This window comes from Doryrhamphus excisus, linkage group LG14 (genome assembly GCF_037039965.1).
Source record: "Doryrhamphus excisus strain RoL-2023G ecotype Guam linkage group LG14, RoL_Dexc_Guam_v1.1, whole genome shotgun sequence".
Taxonomy (NCBI): Eukaryota; Metazoa; Chordata; class Actinopteri; order Syngnathiformes; family Syngnathidae; genus Doryrhamphus; species Doryrhamphus excisus.
In genome coordinates, this window is record NC_136370.1 from 19,580,851 (window position 1) to 19,602,864 (window position 22,014).

At 42.9% G+C, this 22,014-nt stretch overlaps 1 protein-coding gene across 2 annotated transcripts in view; it reads right to left on the bottom strand.

Moving 5' to 3' along the window:
* npas3 (neuronal PAS domain protein 3) overlaps positions 1-22,014 on the bottom strand; it is a 139,080-nt gene that overhangs the window by 93,432 nt on the left and 23,634 nt on the right. For both annotated transcript variants that reach the window (XM_058090365.2, XM_058090367.2), the window contains exon 2: positions 4-102. In XM_058090365.2, coding sequence (XP_057946348.2) covers positions 4-102 — 99 coding nt within the window. The remainder of the gene's footprint in view (positions 1-3; positions 103-22,014) is intronic.

Below are 22,014 nucleotides of genomic sequence, written 5' to 3' on the forward strand. Positions count from 1 at the left end.
TACCATGGCGACGAGGTATGCTGCTGGCCGGCCAGGTGAAGCGTCTTGGGTCGGGCGGCCGCGCAGCTGCCCGCATTGGCTGGCCGCTCCCAGTAGGGGTCACTGTGGAACACACAGAACAGAACACATGAGGACATGAAGAACCACAGCCGGGTGGACACCAACACTCTGTGTGTGTGTGTGTGTGTGTGTGTGTGTGTGTGTGATCACAGGTAGTGGTGGTTGGACCTTAAAGATTAATTAGACAAGCAAGCAATTATGAAATTATACATTTTATTTGAGTGTCCTGTTTGCGTCTTTATTCATGTGGGCGGGGCCTCCTGTGAATGACTTGTCAGTCAACACCAATGAAATTGATATCTTAACTTTTCCATCTTAGTTATATCTTCCAAGCAGTCCTTGAAGTACCCATGACACCAAAACCCATAAAAAAAATAAATGAATGTACTCACTTAATAAACCATTTTTTCACTGCCGTCATAGAAAAATGTATAAAATGTAAAAACTCTAAAATACAAGTGAAATAAAGTTATGAACCGCTGCCATCTTGGCCGTGATGTCACAACAGAACACAGCAAAGCCAAGAAAGTGACATATCCACAACAATAACAACGTTGACTGATATTGTGTTATGATGACTGTGATATCACACGTGCAGAAAAGATTGGCCACCAGTATCGGGGTGTGACCCTGACGTTGCAAAATACAATACCGGATTATTTATCCCTGCCGTGAGACCTCGTACTATTATCCCATACTAGTGGTAGAATGATGTACTTCCTGTAACGGACAGATGAGTGACAGCGAGCCACGTTTAGACAACTATCAACACAGCCATGAAGGGAGACATATTCACATCAATAACAATAATAACATACGTCGATTGTGTTGTGATGAGTATGATATGTTGTGCTGGCAGTGATGGCCACTATTCACACTGAATGATTGACAGCCATTGTTGTTGTTTAGATAGCAATTTGGCATGAAAAGCCAGATTATTATCCAAAGATGCAATCAAAGGCGACCCTTTGGGTTTATTGTCGCATGCTAGCAGTGATACCACATTAGCCGCCTCGCGGGTCGTAACCAAGCCAGTTACCAATCAATACTTCATTGGCTCAGCATTCAGATGGCATAAAATACAAATACATTTGAAAGCCTACCTGTGCAGCTAGTGTTTCCCCGTGCGTCTTTGGTGAGTGGCTTCCTGTTGGCTATTTATTGGTTACTGTGTGTGTCATGTGATCAAGGGGTGATATCCTGATTGGGTGCACAGAATCACATGAGTTTTTTTCTACCTAATTATGCATTTTTGGCCTTGTGTGATTTATACTCTAGTGCGACTTATGTATGTTTTTTTTCTACCTAATTATGCATTTTTGGCCTTGTGCGACTTATGTATGTTTTTTCTACCCAATTATGCATTTTTGGCCTTGTGCGTCTTATACTCTAGTGCGACTTATGTATGTTTTTTTTCTACCTAATTATGCATTTTTGGCCTTGTGCGCCTTATACTCTAGTGCGACTTATGTATGTTTTTTCTACCTAATTATGCATTTTTGGCCTTGTGCGACTTATACTCCAGTGCGACTTATGTATGTTTTTTTCTACCTAATTATGCATTTTTGGCCTTGTGCGACTTATGTATGTTTTTTCTACCTAATTATGCATTTTTGGCCTTGTGCGACTTATGTATGTTTTTTCTACCTAATTATGCATTTTTGGCCTTGTGCGTCTTATACTCTAGTGCGACTTATGTATGTTTTTTCTACCTAATTATGCATTTTTGGCCTTGTGCGTCTTATACTCTAGTGCGACTTATGTATGTTTTTTCTACCTAATTATGCATTTTTGGCCTTGTGCGACTTATGTATGTTTTTTCTACCTAATTATGCATTTTTGGCCTTGTGCGTCTTATACTCTAGTGCGACTTATGTATGTTTTTTCTACCTAATTATGCATTTTTGGCCTTGTACGTCTTATACTCTAGTGCGACTTATGTATGTTTTTTTTCTACCTAATTATGCATTTTTGGCCTTGTGCGTCTTATACTGTAGTGCGACTTATGTATGTTTTTTTCTACCTAATTATGCATTTTTGGCATTGTGCGACTTATGTATGTTTTTTCTACCTAATTATGCATTTTTGGCCTTGTGCGACTTATGTATGTTTTTTCTACCTAATTATGCATTTTTGGCCTTGTGCGTCTTATACTCTAGTGCGACTTATGTATGTTTTTTCTACCTAATTATGCATTTGTGGCCTTGTGCGTCTTATACTCTAGTGCGACTTATGTATGTTTTTTCTACCTAATTATGCATTTTTGGCCTTGTACGTCTTATACTCTAGTGCGACTTATGTATGTTTTTTTTCTACCTAATTATGCATTTTTGGCCTTGTGCGTCTTATACTGTAGTGCGACTTATGTATGTTTTTTTTCTACCTAATTATGCATTTTTGGCATTGTGCGACTTATGTATGTTTTTTCTACCTAAATATGCATTTTTGGCCTTGTGCGTCTTATACTCTAGTGCGACTTATGTATGTTTTTTTCTACCTAATTATGCATTTTTGGCCTTGTGCGTCTTATACTCTAGTGCGACTTATGTATGTTTTTTTCTACCTAATTATGCATTTTTGGCCTTGTGTGATTTATACTCCAGTGCGACTTATGTATGTTTTTTTTTCTACCTAATTATGCATTTTTGGCCTTGTGCGACTTATGTATGTTTTTTCTACCTAATTATGCATTTTTGGCCTTGTACGTCTTATACTCTAGTGCAACTTATGTATGTTTTTTTTCTACCTAATTATGCATTTTTGGCCTTGTGCGTCTTATACTGTAGTGCGACTTATGTATGTTTTTTTTCTACCTAATTATGCATTTTTGGCCTTGTGTGATTCATACCCCAGTGCGACTTATAGTCCAGAAAATACGGTAATTAAAGCTGTTAGATAATTTTGTTCTTTGTATTTTCTTCTCCTCCTGTACCCAAAACAAAGTCGTGATAACAGCATAGCGTCGCACCTCCAATCACTGAAGTTGATCTTTTATCTTATATTCTATCTCTTTATCTCCTCCCCTCACCTCGTGCAACTAATGGATGCCTTGCTAATGTTTTGGAAATTGTACCAACACACACACAGCCCAAACAGTAGACGGTACGCATCAACACATAGCACAAGACAGACACACACACACAGTCCATCCATCACACTAAAATGGCCATCGTGGGAGGCGGGATGATGGGTGTTGGTGGAGTTAAATTGCAGACAGTGAAGAAGACACTGTCCAAAGTGGACAATATAACACACACACACACACACACACACACACACACGATTACAAAGTAAGTAAAAACTAATGTGTCCCTCTGAGACACAAATAGTTGACTTTAGTAAGGACAGTGATGTTGTGTTCTTCGGTGTAAACACGACCGACACACTTTCTAGTAAAGACCCAGAATAAATCCCCTGCACGGGAGCGTGCACGGAGGCTGTAATGGCCTGTGTCATTCCAAACGGATGCAGGTCCATTACGGAGCGCCGCTAAATGTGATGAAGGCCGACAATCACTTCCTCTCTCGACTTATAAACACGCGTACGTTGGACAAACGGGCATGTGAAAAATTGTGAAAAGTCACTGAGCTGCTATTTCTTCTGTTTGCCTCAAGGAGCCAGGCCAGGCGCTTTTATTTTGTAAAGCACATCACTTCCTGTCATCCAATCTACAGCAGCTTTTTGGAGGATTTAAAAAAAAATGGCTGCAGATTTCTTAGATTTCTACTGACTGACATTTACAGGTAGAAGCACATCTATCATACACACACAACCTGTGCACAGACACAAAATGGACCAATAGTCGGTCTCATCACAGTCACATGACGCCATAATGACGTCACATGATCAAAGAGCGATGGAGTCATTAAAAGCTGCAAACAATGGCTGATCAACAATGGAGTCCATCAAGTGGTGCTGAAAATGTGTTGTCTCTCCTTCAGTGTGTGTGTGTGGGGGGGGGGGTGCCTTAAATGGCGTTGGCGGGGTCCCGCCGTTTAAAGCGCTGGAGACGCCTTTGATGTTGGAGGCATCCTGCCACGCGCTTGAAGTGCACCGTGAGTGTGCATGTCGGTTAGCAGATAAAATAAATCAAACGCTCCTCGTGTCTGCACAAAAGGTTAGTCCTGCAGGAGGAGCAGGAATCAAACACAAACCAACAGAAAATGACTGAGAAATGAGACCATCGGTTATAGTTGTACCGCTCTAACTGTGTCAATCAAAAGTCATGTTATCCTACTTAATGAAGTGGTCTGTCATAATATGTACTGTACACACAGTATGTGCATGTGTATATAGTATATACATATATACGTATATATATGTTTGGATATATAATAGTGAGGCCTGACTCTCATTTATGACGCAACGTATATTACACATTTGAACGCATATTGTTTGGAGAAGCAAAACGCTTTACTTAACCGGGACTACTTTCTTCAACACCAAAAACTGACCAGAACTCGGCTCACAGGACAGGAACGTCACCGTTGATGCACTACACTGCTGATGGGCTTATCCTCACAAAGGTCACAGGGGGTGCTGGAGCCTATCCCAGCTGCCTTGGGGCTGGGAGGCGGGGTACACCCTGGACTGGTGGCCAGCCAATCACAGGGCACGTATAGACAAACAACCATTCACACTCACATTCATACCTATGGACAATTTGGAGTCACCAATTAATTAATTAATTAATCAATTAATTAACCTAGCATGTTTTTGGAATGTGGGAGGAAATTGGAGTACCCGGAGAAAACCCACGCATGCACGGGGAGAACACGCAAACTCCTAGTTGTGAGGCCTACATGCTAACCACTCGTCCACCGTGCAGCCGGGATGTCATACAACTTCAGAAAATTCATAAATTATGAAACTATGAAATACAGTTTAGTTAGTCTGCTTCGATGGTGGTCTCCTTTCAGCCTCATACTTTCATATGTTGATATGTTCATAATTTCCTATGTTCACATGTTCATACTTTCATATGTTCATGCTTTCATATGTTCATATGTTCATATGTATAGGGATAAGTTGGTGTTTTGACAGCATAAATCATTGATATTTTGGTCAATAATGGGGTGGATCATATAACAATAATAATAATGATAATAATAATAATAATAATAATAATAATAATAATAATAATAATAATAATAATAATAATAATAATAATAATAATAATAATAATAATAGTAATAATAATAATAATAATAATAATAATAATAATAACCCATAGTTCATATGTGAGGTATTTGTTTGACGTGACGCCACGCTCTCGCTGTTGTGGCGTGGAGCGCCCTAAACATGATGGATGGAGTCATGGCGCTCGTTAATAATTCAGCAAGGCGTCAGTGCACGCGGTCGCCGTGCCCTTCACACCTCGGCCAATCAGAAGCCTTTGTCGTCTGGTCTGATTGGACGAGGATCGGCGCCTGCCCACTTCCTCACAACGGACGACTTGTTGACGAGAGGGACGAATGAACGCTGACATCAAGTTTGGCGCACACAGGAAGTCTTCAAGATGCAAATGAGTTTCAAAATAAAAACTGGAGGTCAATCTGCTTTTGTCGCAGTCTCACACAAACACACCCGATGCACAGACTCGTAATAAATAAACCAGCAACACCTCCTTCGGGTGTGTCACATTGTGTCCACACACACACACACACACACACACACAAAGGTTGTGTAGTTGATCCAAACCCAGCATGACGCCATGACGTACTTTTTTAATCAAGTGGCGTCCAATTAGGAGGTAAGCATATAAAAGCTTTGTGCACAGGCAACAAGCTAAGATGACCGTCACAGTGTGTGTGTGTGTGTGTGTGTGCGTGTGCGTGTGTGTGTGTGTGTGTGTGAGGCCTATTTAGCGACACACATTGAAGCAGAGTGCCCTGAGTCTCCATTACAAGGACAATATTTCCTGTCATATCTGATTTGTGGCGCTCTGAGGGGTGGGGGCGAGGCGGGGGTTGGGGGGCGGCAGAGGGAGAAGGGGAGGAGGAGCATTGAGGCACAACAGAGGGGGGGGGGGGGGGGGGGAAACCGACTTAACTCAATTTTACTGTTGCTGTGAGAATGAAATAAAATAGCGGAGGAATTCACGTTTACATTTTTAATATTTACTTTTTGTTCTACTGTTCAGTGCTGACCGCCACAGATCAATTTGTAGCTTGTTGCTACAGCTTGTGAACACACTTGGAGCTTACATGGAGCCCAGCAAACCCTGAAACCAACAGCCATAAGTCAATAGCTTCATGTTCTGCGGTTAAATAATAATAATGTTAAATTATAGATATGACGCAACATTTATGACAAAAAAATTCCAAAAGAGTCATAATGTGTTTTATATATCACTATATTGACAGTTACTATGGTACACATTATGTCATTGGATGCTCATACATTATTTAAAAAAAAACCTTAAACTGTATTATGAAAGCAGGAAGTGAACAAATGTAACAGTTAGTGATTGTAAAAGTACCAGATGGAGGGGTAGGATTTAATAAGCTTTGCTTCTTCCTACTCCTTTTGGACATGTGGAACTGGGAACTGATTATGGGATGCACTCAATTGGAATCTGATGCATGTTCAAATAAAATAAAACCATAAAAAAAAATATATATATATTTTTTTTAATTAAATTTAAAAAATTGAATAAAATAAATGCACTCAATTGCAATCTGATGCATGTTCAAATAAAATAAAACCATTAAAGAAAACATTTTTTAATTTTTTTTAATTAAAAATATTGAATAAAAATAAATGCACTCAATTATAATCTGATGCATGTTCAAATAAAATAAAACCATTAAAAAAAATTTTTTAAATATTTTTTAATTAAATTTAAAAATTTGAATAAAATAAATGCACTCAATTGCAATCTGATGCATGTTCAAATAAAATAAAACCATTAAAAAAAATTAAAAAATTTTTTTTTATTAAAAAAATTTAATAAAAATAAATGCACTCAATTATAATCTGATGCATGTTCAAATAAAATAAAACCATTAAAAAAAAATGTGTGCTATGTGCTATGCTATGTGTGTGTGTGGGAAAAAGAGAAGGGCTGGCAAGAGGACAGACACATACTGTTGCTGTTGCGTCCAACCGGGAGGACAAATTTGAATATTTGTATTGTTAAAAACGAACCAATCAGAGCGTCCTGAGCCACCGCGAGGCCAGTCTGGAGTGACATCATTTTTTGGAGTTGGAATGAAAACAACAACAAACATCAAGACAGTGAAGTCAGCATATGACATCATCAAAAAGTGCTCATCCCAGCCGGCGGCGTGCCACCTTTGACCTCCGTCCTGTTGCTAGCGCTAACGTCGGCGTGGTCCAACGAGGCGTGAAAGTGGAAAGAAAATGAGCTGAAGCCGTGTTTTCCCGGTAATTCCTTCTTCTCGCCGGTTGTAAATAATGGCGGCAATGCGGTGGCCGCACGCGGTGCAGATAAAAATGAGGAAGAGGCCAACTTGAAAGAGAAGGAGGGGGAATGAAAGAGTGCAATGAAGATAGAGGCGGACTGTGTCAATACAATATATATGCTAATCACGCCTTTAGTCCACGTGGACGTTTCATTACACATAAAGCGCTAAAACAGTCACAAAGAAAGTCCCGCTGTCAAGGTCGTTTGCGGCGCGACGCCTCTCAAAAGTACGCAACGAAAAACAGCTGCTGGTAATAACCCCGACGCCAATGTTTGTCAGTTTGGAAGTACAATAATACTTCTGTTTCATTCAGACTCTGCTAGCATGATAAGCTAACTTAGCTTCAACTTCCGTATAGCTTGTATACCTATTGCGCTACGGCGATGTGATGCAAGCCATAAAATGATTACTGTGTGTGTACATAAATCGGGCAACCTTGGCAAACACCTACTTTCACCATTTCAGATCAACATTTGCAATAAAGGTTGTAACACACTCTCTTGAATTGAAGCTAATAAGCTTTACTGTATCTCATTACATATCTATTACGTCATCGTAGTCAAGCAATATGGATGTACTGCAAACTTTTGACTGTTTTGAGTACCAACATCCGAGTACTGATGACATGTAGTGTATTATACTTCCTGGTGGGAGTACACTTATGCACTCAAAAAAACCAAACAAGTGTAAGTATGCAAGTGTATGAATGGAGACACAGGAAAGTTCTAAAAAAAAACCGTCAACAAATCCTTCAGTGCAGCTATATCACAGTAACTCATGCTAATGCTAATGCTAATGCTAATGCACGTTTTTATTCATTGTAAACTAGTCCGACAAAAACAGTGTGAACGTACACTGACTCGTATGGACAAACACATAGACATTAAAACATGAACAAATTGTAAACAGTAGCTCAGCTGCATACACAATCACACAAGTCACATGCACACACACACATGCACGCGCACAGGCGGGCGTCGAGGAAGCGTGGCCAATCCACATGAATATTTATGGGCTGCTTTGCAAAGAGAGAAACATTGATAAGCTGCAGTTTTGGAAATTAATGCTGACTTTATTTTTTTAAAAGTGCATTAAAGCAAAAGAAAAAAAAAAAAAATATATATATATACAGAATGAAAGAAAGTTGGAATACTCGTATGTTTTTTTTATTTTTTGAGGGGGTGGGGGTGTAAGACGATGGCAGAATTACACCATTTGTAAATGAATTTCTCTCTGGCGTGACGACATTAATCTTGTGTGTGTGTGTGGTCATTATAGAGTCACTCTTATATATTTTATAGAAATATTTATACATTCCTACTACAACAGTGTTGCCAATTATATATTTATTAGCATGATTATTAAGGTTATGTGCTTATTCTCCTGCAGGGCCAAAATATTTGTTTTGCGTCTTTATTCAGCACCCCCCACAGGGTAATATGGGGGGGGGGTGTAGTAACATTCATTCTTATGTTGGACTTCCCTTTCAAGTACCTCCTTTTTAATTCTATTTATCATCTTGTTAGTTAGGTGAATTTATGCATTTTAGTTGAACACAAATCTTACAAGAACACCTTCTGTATGTCGGCCATTAGAGCGCATGTTTGACTCTTCTACACACACACACACACACACACACACACACACACACACACACACACCAGTCCTGAGTGCAGGATCAAGACATTCTTCTTGGCTGAGTGCCTGGATGAGGCGAGGCGGAGAGGAACACACACACACACACACACACACAGCTACATAAACACACAGCTACATAAACACACAGCTACATAAACACACACACACACACACACACACACACATAGAGAGACAAATTGCTGGTGACCTTGCGTGAATGCAGCTGGCTAAATAGCGTCTGAGGACCAAACAGGGAAGGAGGGTGGGGGAGGGTGGGGGAGGGTGGGGGAGGGTTAGGGCTTTGCTACCAGAGATCCAGGAGGAAGGATATCAAGGAAAAGACATCAGGTGAGGAGTGAAAAACCCGAGGAAGGAAAAACCAGAAGAAGAAAACGACAACAGCAACAAAAAGTGCTGCTGATGATCTCTAACACAAAACCAGTGGAATTGGTCCTGTGTGTAGTGTAGTGTAGTGCAGCGTAATGTAGTGCAGTGTGGTGTAGTGTTTTGCAGTGCAGTGTCGTGTAGTGCAGTGTAATGTCGTGTCGTGTAGTGTAGTGTAGTGTCATTTATTGCAGTGTAGTGTCGTGCAGTGTAGTGTAGTGTCCTGTAGTGTAGTGTAGTGTCGTGTAGTGTCATGTAGTGTAGTGTCCTGCAGTGTAGTGTAGTGTCCTGTAGTGTAGTGTCCTGCAGTGTAGTGTAGTGTCCTGTAGTGTAGTGTAGTGTCGTGTAGTGTCATGTAGTGTAGTGTCCTGCAGTGTAGTGTAGTGTCCTGTAGTGTAGTGTAGTGTCGTGTAGTGTCATGTAGTGTAGTGTCCTGCAGTGTAGTGTAGTGTCCTGTAGTGCAGTGCAGTGTCGTGCAGTGTAGTGTAGTGTCGTGTAGTGTAGTGTCCTGTAGTGTAGTGTAGTGTCGTGTCGTGTAGTGTCATGTAGTGCAGTGCAGTGTCGTGCAGTGTAGTGTAGTGCCGTGTAGTGTAGTGTCCTGTAGTGTAGTGTCGTGTCATGTAGTGTAGTATAGTGTCATTATTGCAGTGTAGTGTAGTGCAGTGCAGTGTCGTGCAGAGCAGTGTAGTGTAGTGTAGTGTCCTGTAGTGTAGTGTAGTGTCGTGTCATGTAGTGCAGTGCAGTGTCGTGCAGTGCGGTGCAGTGTAGTGTCCTGTAGTGTAGTATAGTGTAGTGTAGTATCGTGTAGTGCAGTATAGTGTTGTGTCATGTAGTGCAGTGTAGTGTAGTGTAGTGTCATGTATTGCAGTATAGTGTTGTCTAGTGTTGTGTAGTGTAGTATAGTGCAGTATAGTGCAGTATAGTGTTGTGTCATGTAGTGCAGTGTAGTGTAGTGTAGTGTCATGTATTGCAGTATAGTGTTGTCTAGTGTTGTGTAGTGTAGTATAGTGCAGTATAGTGTAGTGTAGTGTAGTGTAGTGCAGTGCAGTGTAGTGTCGTGTAATGTAGTGTAGCGTAGTATAGTGTAATGTAGTGCAGTGTGGTATAGTGTAGTGTAGCATAGTGTTGTGTGTCATGGTGTGGTGTACTGTACTGTAGTGTGGTGTACTGTACTGTAGTGCGGTGGCGTATTTTCCAATGAACCATGAGATAACAGTACCACAAAGTATCGTGTAGAAAAGCCATTTCCATAAAGGAGCTGAGGACGTGAAGCAAAGCCATCAAACAACTTCTGTATTCTTCTTCTGTATTCTTCTTCTGTATTCTTCTTCTGTATTCTTCTTCTGTATTCTTCTTCTGTATTCTTCTTCTGTATTCTTCTTCTGTATTCTTCTTCTGTATTCTTCTTCTGTATTCTTCTTCTGTATTCTTCTTCTGTATTCTTCTTCTGTATTCTTCTTCTGTATTCTTCTTCTGTATTCTTCTTCTGTATTCTTCTTCTGTATTCTTCTTCTGTATTCTTCTTCTGTATTCTTCTTCTGTATTCTTCTTCTGTATTCTTCTTCTGTATTCTTCTTCTGTATTCTTCTTCTGTATTCTTCTTCTGTATTCTTCTGTGTACAGTACCTAGCTAGTATCTGCTAAACTCTTACAGCTGACTTGGTGTATGTGTAACTGTAATAATAAAGATGAACGTCGTATAAGAGTGTGTAGCCGGAGACATCTGTCCACCACTTGTTTTGGTCGCCAAGGCGCAGCAGCGGAACAGGAGGCGTACTTAATGTCAGCTACAAAGTCACACGTACGCCATGGCGGATGAATGGCTCCAACCACACCGCTGTTGTGTAATGTCATGTAGTGTGCTGTGGTGTACAGTAGTATTGTATAGTACAGTGTAGTTGCTGTAGTAGTAGGGCTGCAACTAACCATTATTTTAATAACTCAATAATCGGTCCATTATTTTTTCGATTAATTGATGATTGGATTTCAGCAATGCCTTAAAAAATCCATCAATGGACCTTTTTCCCTCCCCAAAATCATAGCAAAGAGCAGGAAGAGGAATTTCTCCGACACGGAAACCGAAGTAGAAGTAGAGTATAAACAATCACCTGGCATCACAAACACTCTGCTGCAAATCAACCAATCACTGGCACGGTACGGCTACATGTGCAGCAGCAATAAATAAGGACAAATAACAAATAAATCAACTTTAGGGGTACGCTCTGGGAGGGGGGGGGGGTGCGATTTGTTTGATGGTCAAGCTGTCAAGCAGGCAGCAGGATGATCTGCGCTGGACGGGCCCGGTCATAACTACAGTAAAGTCTCGTTATATCGATATTCTCGGGAGTCGGAAAAAATACCGATATAACCGGACTATCCATATATCCGATCCCGCGCCGAACTGCATTAAAAGTGGGCGGATCTTTGATATGGCATGTAATTTTCTCCTTGAGTTCATGGATTGCGTATCTAGCATGCTTTTGTACTACAATACATTTTGTACTACAGTAAATAAAAATAAACTTACGCTGTAGTGATTACCGGTTGCCACCCAGAGGGGTAGGCGCGAGGGACGGGTGTTTTCCGCTGTGTGTGCTGCACTCTGGTGGTGGAAGTGTGAAAAACAAAGTTGACTGGAAGCAGCCGTTCGCCGTGTTCTTTTTTGGTATTGAAATCCTTAAGCAAAGATTGATTTAAGCTGCTTTTGTATCGATATAAGCAGACCAAATTGGCTGGCGGGAGATGAAAAGGGCATCCTAGTAACCGGATTATCATAATAACCGTGTATCGTAATAACGGAGCTAATTATATCATAAAAGACTAGAAATTTGCCGGGAAATGAAAATAGTATCGTAATAAGTAGTAATTCGTTTTAACCGATATCAATATAACGAGACTTTACTGTATTTGTACTTTCACTGTTCCACCACCAGGTTTTGTGTAACGGTACGCATTTTTCCTTGGCACAAGTATACAAGTGGATAAATGGGAATGTTCTTACACACTCTACACACATCTCCAAGATATCCCAATGACACACAAATGTTCATTGCTCTTTTCCAAAGTCAAAGCTGATGTCTGTGACGATCTTGTTTTGCCTGAAACACAAACATAATAGACCCGCTTATGAATGAATAAGTCACATCTTAGAGGCTGAAACAGTACGTTTTTAAAACAAATGATTAATCCATTACCAAAATAATTGTTGATTAATCATCAATACACGGATTAATCGTTGCAGCACTGGGTTTTTGCTGACATTTTTGCTCGGTTCTTGTACACTGCCTCAGTTAGCGTACAATAGTTACACTTTGACATCAAAACTTTATTAAGATTTGGACGACTCCCGGCATTTCATGTTTAGACGGCCACACAGTGGCGGAGTAGTTAGCATGTACGAGTCAGGAGATCGCAAACAATTTTTTCCATTTCACAAACATTTGTATCCATTTCACAAACAATTAAAACAAATGAGATGATTTTCAAAGAAGGATGTAGATTTTTGCATGGAGGCCTACTATCAACAACTGTCAGTCCTCTGCATCAATCTCCTGGTATGGCTGCTAATCCAAGTTCATCATTTTATAAGGCTAACAGATGACTAGAAAAGCCATCTAAAATTTGAAACTAAAACCAAAATCTCTTACCATGCTGTTAACTACTCCCTTCAGAGAGCAGCACAAACTGGGTCTAACAAGGACACAAAAACGCTGTAGTTTAAGACAAAGACGCCTCACAGGTCCTCACCTGGCAGCTGCACTAAATAGTAGCCGTCAATCACCAGTGTCAGTATCGACAGTGAGGATGCTGGACTTCAAAGAAAAAGCCATATCTCAGACTGGACTAAAAAAATGTCCAAGTGATCTCAAACGTTTGTGCGGTAGCGTAAGTGAGGGGCATCCGTGAGCTGGAAGGTGCTTGTCGCTGCCACCCATCCATGAGGGGAAAAGCTTGATTGAAATACACAAAAACACATAATCAGTTGGAGTCAGATTTAACAACAAGTCCAAAGCATTCGACACATTTTTATGCTCTGCTGGGACTTGCTATCCTCAAAAAGAGCAACCTGTATCAAGATAGAAGAACCCCAAAGGAGCCACCAGTCATGAGTATTACCGCGTATTGTATGCGGCGTGCCGTGCAGTGTGATGTAATGTAGTGTCGTATATTATCGTGTCGTGTACCGATGTGTGGCCAACAAGTGTGCGGTGTGATTTTCATTAGCGATAGCGTCTGACACAAATCAAAAAGTGTTGGCGCTCAGACCTCCTTTCATTTCCTGTTGTGGCAGTCTGAAGGATTGCGGGGCGGTGTTAAGAAACAGGAAGTGGGATAAAGGCGACCGCCGAGGAGGCGTGCACGTGTTGTGTCGTGCAAATTAGCTAGACAGCGATCAGCTGACATGAGAGGTCACACTCAGCTGTTCTCTTCTAGATCTTTCCCACAATCAAAAAAAAAAAGACCGTGAGCCGCCTCGATAACAACCGAGCTAATCACAACATGTTGCAACAGCAAGCATCTCCTAAACAACACATTATATGAACGTCTTACCGCACTTCATGAGGAAAATATTCACCTTTACCTGCAGTGAAGCAACCCAACGCTTAAAACGCCACATGGACTTGAACCTTTCCAACACAATGGAGGATAATATACCAGAAAAGTTGACATGACAATTCAAAAACTCTGAATACATTTTCTCTGAAAATGCGATTTAGTGTTTATTCCTTAAAGCTGTTAGACTTGAGCCTCATTTGTCATACACACTGTCAACTAACACACACACACACAGACACACACACACACACACACATGCAGAAATCAGTGAATCAACTCAAGTGCTGCCAGGAAGAAGCTTTCTCCATACTTGGCAGATCCAATCTAAATGTGCGTGTGTGTATGTGTGTATGTGTTAAGGAGGTTGAAGATGGTGAGGATTCAACTACAACATCAAATATCGACCATGGGGCTGTGCAAAGTGTGGCCCAGGGGCCATTTTCAACATAACGTAATGATGTCGTCATCTAATTCGCGTGACTGGCATTTGCATTTTATCCTAAAGAGGATTACTAAAGTATCTACAGTATCTGTCTGTCCAGCCATCACTGGTCCTCTTGCTACATTTTCTTATTCTCTGGCAGACCATGGCCCTATAAGGTTGTGACTGATCATAATGGTGTTAATGTCATCATGACGTTAAATTCAGTTCAAACTATCTGTCTGGAATTACAGCAATTCATTTTCAACATAACGTAATGATGTCGTCATCTAATTTGCATGACTGACAAAGATGCATTTTATTCTAAAGAGGATTACTATCTACAGTATCTGTCTGTCTAGCCATCACTAGTCCCTCTTGCTACATTTTCTTATTCTCTGGCAGACCATGGGCCTATAAGGTTGTGACTGATGATCATGATGTTAATGTCATCATGACGTTAAATTCAGTTCAAACTATCTGTCTGGAATTACAACAATTCATTTTCAACATAACGTAATGATGTCGTCATCTAATTCGCATGACTGACAAAGAGGCATTTGCATTTTATTCTAAAGAGGATTACTAAAGTATCTACAGTATCTGTCTGTCTAGCCATCACTAGTTCCTCTTGCTACATTTTCTTATTGTCTGGCAGACAATTGATTTTCAACATAACGTAATGATGTCATCTAATTTGCATGACTGGCAAAGAGGCATTTGCGTTTTATTCTAAAGAGGATTACTAAAGTATCTACAGTATCTGTCTGTCTAGCCATCTCTAGTTCCTCTTGCTACATGTTCTTATTCTCTGGCAGACCATGGGTCTATAAGGTTGTGACTGATCATAATGGTGTTAATGTCGTCATGACGTTAAATTCAGTTCAAACTATCTGTCTGGAATTACAGCAATTCATTTTCAACATAACGTAATGATGTCGTCATCTAATTTGCATGACTGACAAAGATGCATTTGCATTTTATTCTAAAGAGGATTACTAAAGTATCTACAGTATCTGTCTGTCTAGCCATCACTAGTTCCTCTTGCTACATTTTCTTATTCTTCGGCAGACCATGGCCCTATAAGGTTGTGACTGAAGATAATGGTGTTAATGTCATCATGACGTTAAATTCAGTTCAAACTATCCGTGTGGAATTACAGCCATTTATAAACACGCGGTATTGGCCATTCATGGTAAAATGTGTCGTTTTGGGTTTTGACATGAGCGCTACTTTGTGGACTGCTGATAAACGATGTGAGACCAGCGCCCTCTGCGGGTAATGACAAGTTTCCTGTGGGTTCAAAGTTCGTCATCGTTGTTTTTGTGTGTTGCCCTGCCTTCCTGCTGGCTCCGCCCCCTCCGCCAGTGTAACTTCCTAACAGAGTCTTCGCTGTAATTGCTTACAAAGCCATCAGCCAAAACCATGACAGAGACTTGAAGGCTGGGGGGCCACCCCAAAGGCGAGGGGGGGTGTCAGAAAATGATGGTGGCACAGGAGAGGGGAGGGGGGAGTTATGCTGGGAGGGAGAGTAGTAAATTGTTCCATTTTTGTGGGTAATCTAAATGCTAACTAGAGGCAACTTATCACCAGAATGGATTTCCCACCATCTGTTCAAATAACAGGGGATTTGTCCGGTGGCGAGCGGCGGAATGCGATGATGGCGCCGAGATTAGGCCACGACGACGGCGTCTTCAGACGACTGAGGGGGGGAAAAGAGAGCGGCAAAGAAATGTATTTTGTGCAAACAAGAACAGATGACGCCCTCACAATTACACCTGTCAGCGGCGCCGCAAAGCAATCGATCTGTGGAGCAGTCGAGCGACGCTCCCTCTCGCTTCCCACTTCATGGAAAAATGATTCCTCTCAGGCTCAACACGCCACCACGCCGCTCCGAAGACACCGTGTTTGAGCTGAGTTGACCAGCGTTCACCAGCAGATGGAGAGGAGGTGAGGACAGGGGAACAGTGAAGTAGGATACAAGGAGACGAAGAAAGCGGTGAGGATGAAATGAAGAGGGAAAAGCCTGAACGAGGGCAAGGAGGAAAAGAGATATCGGAGTTGAAAAGATTGCCGTAAATGAGGAGGGAAATGATGACAGGAAGAAAAGAAAACAAGGCGACTAAAGAAGGAGAATAGGAGAAGACAAGGAGAGGTCAAGAAGACAAATGGAAAGATAAGAGGAATTGAAAAAGGATGCAGGGAAGAGGACGAGAGGGATGAGTGAAGAAGGTGCTAAGAGAAGAAAGCGAGAAAGATTGGAGGACACAAAGGAGACAAAGACTGTCTCTCAGCTGGAACACTAGCATCAGTACACTTCAATAAGTGTACTTACTTCCTGAGTGTGTGAATTTTGGCAGTGTACGGCTGTCCCAAACCCATGACCGTATTTCCATGACCGTAGGGCGTACTACGTTATAGGGCACGGTTTCAGTTACGGGTACTTTTTTTGGATTTGACATATACATAAGCAACCCGATCATAGGTCCGTTCGGCGTATCGTCACCAACATATACATAAGGCACCCGGATCATAGGTCCGTTGGGCGTATCGCCACCAACATATACACACGGCGACCGGATCATAGGTCCGTTTAGCGTATCGCCACCAACATATAGATAAGGTGCCCGGATCATTGGTCCGTTCGGCGTATCGCCACCAACATATACATAAGGCACCCGGATCATTGGTCCGTTGGGCGTTTCGCCACCAACATATACATAAGGAGACCAGATCATAGGTCCGTTCAGCGTATCGCCACCAACATATAGATAAGGTGGCCGGATCATAGGTCCGTTCGGCGTATCGCCACCAACATATACATAAGGCATCCGGATCATTGGTCCGTTCAGCATATCGCCACCAACATATACATAAGGCACCCGGATCATTGGTCCGTTCGGCGTATCGCCACCAACATATACATAAGGCACCCGGATCATTGGTCCGTTGGGCGTTTCGCCACCAACATATACATAAGGAGACCAGATCATAGGTCCGTTCAGCGTATCGCCACCAACATATAGATAAGGTGGCCGGATCATAGGTCCGTTCGGCGTATCGCCACCAACATATACATAAGGCACCCGGATCATTGGTCCGTTCGGCGTATCGCCACCAACATATACATAAGGCGCCCGGATCATTGGTCCGTTGGGCGTTTCGCCACCAACATATAGATAAGGAGACCATATCATAGGTCCGTTGGGCGTATCGCCACCAACATACGTATACACACGGCGACCGGATCATAGGTCCATTCAGCATATCTCCACCAACATATAGATAAGGTGCCCGGATCATAGGTCCGTTCGGCGTCTCGCCACCAACATTTACATAAGGCGCCCGGACATCGGTCCGTTGGGTGTATCGCCACCAACATATAGATAAGGTGCCCGGATCATTGGTCCGTTCAGCGTATCGCCACCAACATATAGATAAGGCGCCTGGATCATAGGTCCGTTGGGCGAAATGCCACCAACATATACATAGGGCGACCAGATCATACGTCCGTGGAAAACGTTCATTTCTTCTGCTAGCGTTACTGCCCTTGGTGGAACGGTGACTGTAGAGACGCTCTTCCCAGCTGTCCGTTGATCGGTAATCCATTGCTTGAGTCAGTCTTCCAATCTGGCCACCAAGAAGGTGGGTCTTCTTGACTTGTCGGAGTTCGTTTTCCAGCTTTCTCTACGTGTGAACCACAGACTCGATTCCCATGTTCTTCCGTGTAGCTGATATAAAATCCACACCCTCACTTCCCCCTTTAATGTTGTCATGGTGTCCTCTACTACGTCCGCCTTCAACAACACGGGATGGACAGGATGGTGTTTGATGGAAAATAATTGGGCACCACCGGCATGGTCACAGCCGTCACCGAATACAACAGTGTGTTAGTATTGTTGCAGATCATGTGGAATTCCCAATAACTTCTTTCTTTCTGTATTATTCCTAAGACTATTATTCTGAAAGGTCTTGCTGAGTATGTTCGTAGAGTCCAATGAAGAATGTAGTTTCTGCAGAATCAGCCTGATTTACATAAAAGTTCCTGGGACCTCACTGATGTGCAAACGCAAAACACAATGGATGACAGGAAGTAGCGTTACCGTGCAGTGGAAGTTGGACGTTTTGTGGAAAAGTGTAAGTATGGAAGTGGACATGGAAGGGAACAAGGAGTGAAAAAAAGAACGCCATGTTGATCAATGGTGAGAGAGGGATGAAGAGGAAGAATAGCAGGGTGACAGAGTGTACACTTTACTGGTCCAGGAAGTCTTCTCAGGCTCTCGGCCAATCGACTTGGCTCCTTTCCCTCGTGTGGCTCACAGCTGATTGGCCAATGAAAGGATTCCTTTATTCGCTGCCTCTCACCATCAAAGACACACACACACACACACACACACGCTCCGACGTGCACGCTCTCACAGTGTGCACGTGACAATAAAACCTGTTTAGCGTTTTATTTATTCGACATCACTCAACTACACTTAACCTGTCATGGCCGCTGGTCACATGACTCCTTCGACAATGCGAGGCTGAGATATGTTGTTGACCTCTGACCTCTTTGACCTTTCAGCTCACTTACATGTGCTTACACGCTCGTGTGTCATCATCATCATCGTCATGGAAACCTACTGAGAGCGTCAGCTTCTTCATGCAACACCATGAACATCCTTGACACACACTGACTTTATACGACACACAAGTGTGTGTGTGTGTGTGTGTGTGTGTGTGTGTGTGTGTGTGGCCCCGGGCACTGTGACGATGGGCACAAGTTATTAACCTGCTGCCCAATTTCTGTCACTGCTGCTTTGTGACTGTGAGCAGAGAACTGTGTGTCAGTGTGTGGCTCTGTGTGTGTGTGTGTGTGTGTGTGTGTGTGTGTGTCTGTGTGGAGTCTTCACTTGTAACCGGAGGCTGACCAATGAATGAATAAGGCTACAGGAAGTTGGGAGTTAGCGTGTCCGAGCGTGAAGCTTTGTACTTTCAGAGTTGCTACATCATTGTGTCGTACAGAGGAAACTATTTTCCTCATAGGAAATCATGCAAACAGAAATGATCTGTTCCAGGGTCAAGCTGTGGCCATGGTGAAATCTCTATTAACTGTAGTGTCACGTTTTCAGGCATATTTTCACGTAATTAAGAGTCATCAGTGCTCATACTATTGAAGCGTCACATGTTTTCATTTTTGAACAGGGGTGTCCAAACTTTTTCTACCAAGGGCCGCATACTGAAAAAGTATGAGAGGCCATTTTGCTACTTTGCATTTTATAAACAGGCTAAAACCAACCTTTGTGTTTTTAGTGGCTTGTTTAGTTTACTTTTCTTTCTATTTCATAAAAAACAAGCTGCAGGTCGCCCAATAGCTCTGGGGCCACGCTTTGGACAGGGAGGGTTGCCATGGCAACCAGCTCCAGAGGAAACATGGAGCGGAACGACTTTCTCACTTTCTGCGTTCGTTAACATGTGCTTGACCTTTGAAGTCCTCTGACTCTGGTTTGTTACTCACAGGCCCCGCCCAGTGGTCCGTTGGGCGTATCACCACCAACATATATATAAGGTGCCGGGATCATTGGTCTGTTGGGGGTATCGGCACCAACATATAGATAAGGCGCCCGGATCATAGGTTCGTTGGGCGTATCGCCACCAACATATAGATAAGGCGCCCGGATCAAAGGTCCGTTGGGCGTATCGCCACCAACATATACATAAGGTGCCCGGCTCAAAGGTCCGTTGGGCGTATCGGCACCAACAATAGATAAGGCGCCCAAATCATTGGTACGTTGGGCGTATCACCACCAACATATATATGAGGAGCCCGGCGAATCGCCACCAACATATACATCCGGAGACTGGATCATTGGTCCGTTGGGCGTATCGCCACCAACATATAGATAAGGCGCCCAAATCATTGGTACGTTGGGCGTATCGCCACCAACATATACATAGGGCGCCCGGATCATAAGTTCGTGTTGTGCTTGACCTTTGATGTCCTCTGACTCTGGTTTGTTACTCACAGGCCCCGCCCATCGCCTCCTGCTGTGTAGCACGTCGACGCACAGTGTAGCCCCGCCTCCTCGTCATCCAGCCAGATGAGGGAATGTTCAAGCGACAAAAAAATTAGCATAAAAGTTCTGAAACGCAGCAGCAAGTCACACAGCGACTTTGTGAAAGGTTGGGGGGGGGGGGGGGAGTTGATGTTTAAACGTTCGCCAAAATGTGGAGGAGAGGAGCTCCACGTCAGGATGAGAGACGCCATCGTCAATGTGAAAGTAGGACGAGCGGCGCCAGTGGAGACGCTTCAAAGATGTGCACGCCATGACGGGCGTGCACAGCACCTGGCCCCGTACACACCGGCTGACATCAGTCCACGACACACACACACACACACACACACACACACACCAGGTGGAGAGTCCCGGTGACAGTGTGGAGGCGCTGAGCCAACTCTCAGCATCCCTTCAAGATCTTCTGCCCCAATCTGTCGCTGTGTTAAAAAAAAGAAAAAGTATAGGGGTTGTTAAACTCCCCCCAGCGCCGCCTCTGCGTGGCGCTCCGACTTATTAACTCCGCATCTCTCCGAGTTAGGAGAGTGCTGCGACGCCAAAGTGCCGCAGGCGGCATGAGCAGGAGGGGAGGAAGTTGCGGTTTTGTTGCCGCTTGGTATAGTCGAGGAGGGACAAGGTGTGCACATTCTGACAAAACCGCGCACGTTAAAAGGGAAAGTGTTACCATGGCAACCGCCGCTATTTGCCCTCTGATTTGGACAGCAAACAGACACGCCGGCTGACTATTTGTACTATTTGTACCGTGATGGACTTGGGGTCGGTTGGCGTTACGACCCATTTACTTACCACCACTTGGATCGTTATTCATTTTTTATACCGTTTATCCTCACAAGGGATGCTGGAGCCTATCCCAGCTGTCTTCATCTTCAGGCGAGAGACAGCTTATCATCTCATTATCCTCCTCAGCAGTTTGTTTATCATCGCGTATGAGAAGCTTTACTGTATTTTACGTCACTGACACCCAGCATCCACCCGACTGGACCCAACAACGGCAAACATGGCCGACGCTCCCATGCATCCAAAAGCATTGGGAACATTTTCGTTTACATTCAGTACCAATCATGGTCGACTAGTGGCTTCTTTTTATGTTTATATATGTCCTGTGATTGGCTGGGAACCGGTCAAAGGTCAGTGGGATAGGCTCCAGCTCCTCAGCTGTAACTCTACCCTAACGGATGGATCGATGTTAATTAATTAGCATCTTCACAATATTGTTGCTAATATGACGGCAGAGTTAAACATTCATTCATTCATTTTCTACCGCTTATCCTCATCAGGGTTGCGGGGGTGCTGGAGCCTATCCCAGCTGTCTTGGGGCGAGAGGACTGGTGGCCAGCCAATCCCAAGGCACATATAGACAAACAACCATTCACACTCACATTCATACCTATGGACAATTTGGAGTGGCTAATTAACCTAGCATGTTTTTGGAATGTGGGAGGAAACCGGAGAAACCCCACGC